This window comes from Triticum aestivum, chromosome 7D, assembly GCF_018294505.1.
Source record: "Triticum aestivum cultivar Chinese Spring chromosome 7D, IWGSC CS RefSeq v2.1, whole genome shotgun sequence".
NCBI classification, from domain to species: domain Eukaryota; kingdom Viridiplantae; phylum Streptophyta; class Magnoliopsida; order Poales; family Poaceae; genus Triticum; species Triticum aestivum.
In genome coordinates this window covers 612,912,015-612,914,573 of record NC_057814.1, presented here as the reverse complement: position 1 = coordinate 612,914,573, position 2,559 = coordinate 612,912,015, and the positions used below count along the sequence as shown (strand labels likewise).

Sequence of the window (2,559 nt, the reverse complement as noted above, 5' to 3'; positions counted from 1 at the left end):
TGTTTGGCAATCCAACCAGACTAGTGGTTTCCATACTGCATCTGAGATGGTCTGGACAAGTATGTTCCAGACCTAGTGACCTACGGAGGTCAAAGTACTATTTACCTAGTAAGGTTGTGTAACAGAAATAGTAGTTCTGGACCAGACTTGTCCAGACAATCACTCAGATCAGGTATCTCTTTCCCACGTGTTCATGCTGTAGTGTTTGGCAATCAAACCAAACTAATGGTTTCCATACTGCATCTGAGTGATGGTCTGGACAAGTCTGTTCCAGACCTACCGAGGTCAAAGTACTTTCACCTAGTAAGGTTGTTTAACAGAAATGACCAAAAGTTACTACCCTAAGATAAATGGGAACAAGGGTGAAATTACAATGAAGAAACAAAATAAAATGTGCAGCAGTGAAACAGTTCTAAAGATGCCCAGAACAAAATATATGATCAACAAACAATTGTAGTGTAGGTGTGGGAAAGAGATGCCTCATCTGAGGAGCATTGCAGGAAAAATTCAACTAATGAACAGGATATATAAAACTAAAAACTGACAGAGTAGTCAAGAATCTTACTTAAAGATGGGTTTTGGCCAATGCTTCCTGCTGCACTGCTCAATAAGCTTCTGCTTGCATTCCCTAAACTCTCCAACCTCAACCCCCTGGCCAACCCCGGTTGTCAACACTTGCTGATTGCCTCCACCAAGAAGCTTGCTTAGTGCATCCCGGGTGGCATTGAGCTTAGCGATTACCATCTGCTCTGAGGAGCCCATCCCAACAAGTGCCCCACCAACAAATACATTTACAACCACTGTTCCACCCTTCTGCCAAGTCTTGAATTTTACTTCTTTCCCATGTTTCTGGCACAGTTCATGCAACGTAGACACAGGTTGCTCATCTATTGTTTCAGCCGTGACAATGGGTTCAAAGAGGAACCTTGTTACCTACATAATAAACAGTGATATCATTATCACCACCCATTATTCTAGTGAACTACTCTCTCCGTAAATAAATATGTCATTTTAGAGAGCAGAGGTCCATTGTTTTTAACTTTCACAAATATTATTGGTAAAGCTATCTTGGATTGGTCATACCAAAATGAAATCATACGATTCTTCATAGAAAATTACAAAGATTTTTATCAGCGTATTATGAAAGGAATTATTAGTTAGGTTATTTTCTGGAAACCTCAGATCAGCATATTAATGAATGGGAAATAACATGAAAGATGGATTACAAACCTTCCAGAGCTTCTCAAGATTAAAGTTGCAATCCACATAGACAGCAGCGGCAATGGCCTCAACTATATCAGCAAGCACCTTGGGAGCCTTAAATATAGTGCCACCATAGGGCGTAGTGCCAAGGTCATCCTCTAATTCTTGTTTCACTGACTGGATAAACTGTCCTACCTGCATAAAGGTATACCCAGTAACATATCAATGGTAGCCAAAAACAGTTCATCTAATATCCACATCTCCAAGAGATAACATCAATCACTTAACAATTGAAATGTATTATGCCTTATGAACCGAATGGAGCGGCTGGGATACTTACCAATTCCGGTTTCAGCATTGCCAAATACAGTACTAAACTTATTTTTGCATCACTGAATCAAAACTAAGAGGTGGCGAGAGCTGCTATAGATACATGTTTAGCTCTATGTTTTGCCCAAATTAAGCACATCGATCCGCTCGAGCGCACAGTCAAAAGTGGATGATTTAATACAACATCTATATATAAAAACAGAGCCCCCAAATGTATTGCTTCTAATTCAGGGGAGAAGGATCCGAGGACGCTAAAGCGGCACATACCAAGAGATCGAGGCGAGGGCAGTTGCGTCGGAGCAGCGGGTAGAGGTCGTGGCGCACGGCGACGCGGGCCAGCTTCTCGGTGGAGATGTTGGCGGCCCGGAGCGTGGAGAGCGCGCCGGGGCCGACGGTGGGGTTGGTGAGGTAGAGGAAGTTGGAGAAGGCGAGGCCGAGCGCCGCGTCCCCGACGAACTCGAGCTTCTGGTACGAGGCGGCGGCAAAGGACTGGTGGGTGAGCGCCTCCTCGAGCAGGGAGCGGTTGTTGAACTGGTACTGGAGAAGTCGCTCCACGCGGGCCGCCGCCTCCTCCCTGTCCGCCACGAAGCCCGGCGGCGGCAGCGTGACGGGGGCCGACGGCGCAGGCGGCGAGGCGCGGCGCTTGCGGGAGCCGGGCTTCATCATCTCTCCCTGGCGTGCCGGTGCGCTTGTCCGTCTGGCTAAATCTAAATCTGGAGGGGGGAGACGAAATTTTGGGGAAGAGGCGCCGCCGTCGAAGAAACGGAAAGGAATCTGAGGAGACGACTTGGTCGCAGTGGCTAGTGACGCGCCCCTCCACCTTGAAGACTTGGTCCTAGTCTCTCCTTTTTTCACATGTGAACTAAACCAAAGACCTAGCTCTTAATTTTTTTTTGCGAGAACACTTGTATTACTCAAATATCAATGTCTTTACAATCATCAAGGGATATACCCAAGACCTCCTCTGGCCCAGATCCCAGCCAAGTCATAGTTCGCCCCTCAAATCGAGCAAACCTAGCCAAACTA

The 2,559-nt window shown here is 46.4% G+C and overlaps 1 protein-coding gene across 1 annotated transcript; it reads right to left on the bottom strand.

Annotated features, from left to right (window-relative positions):
• Nucleotides 1-6: 6 nt before the first annotated feature.
• On the bottom strand, nucleotides 7-2,340 carry LOC123169533 (ribonuclease 3-like protein 2). Its single transcript, XM_044587404.1, has 3 exons — nucleotides 1,801-2,340; nucleotides 1,231-1,398; nucleotides 7-933 (listed from the first exon to the last, which is right to left on the bottom strand). The coding sequence occupies exons 1-3, from the start codon at nucleotides 2,197-2,199 to the stop codon at nucleotides 562-564; spliced, it is 939 nt and encodes a 312-aa protein (XP_044443339.1). The 5' UTR covers nucleotides 2,200-2,340; the 3' UTR covers nucleotides 7-561.
• Nucleotides 2,341-2,559: the final 219 nt, after the last annotated feature.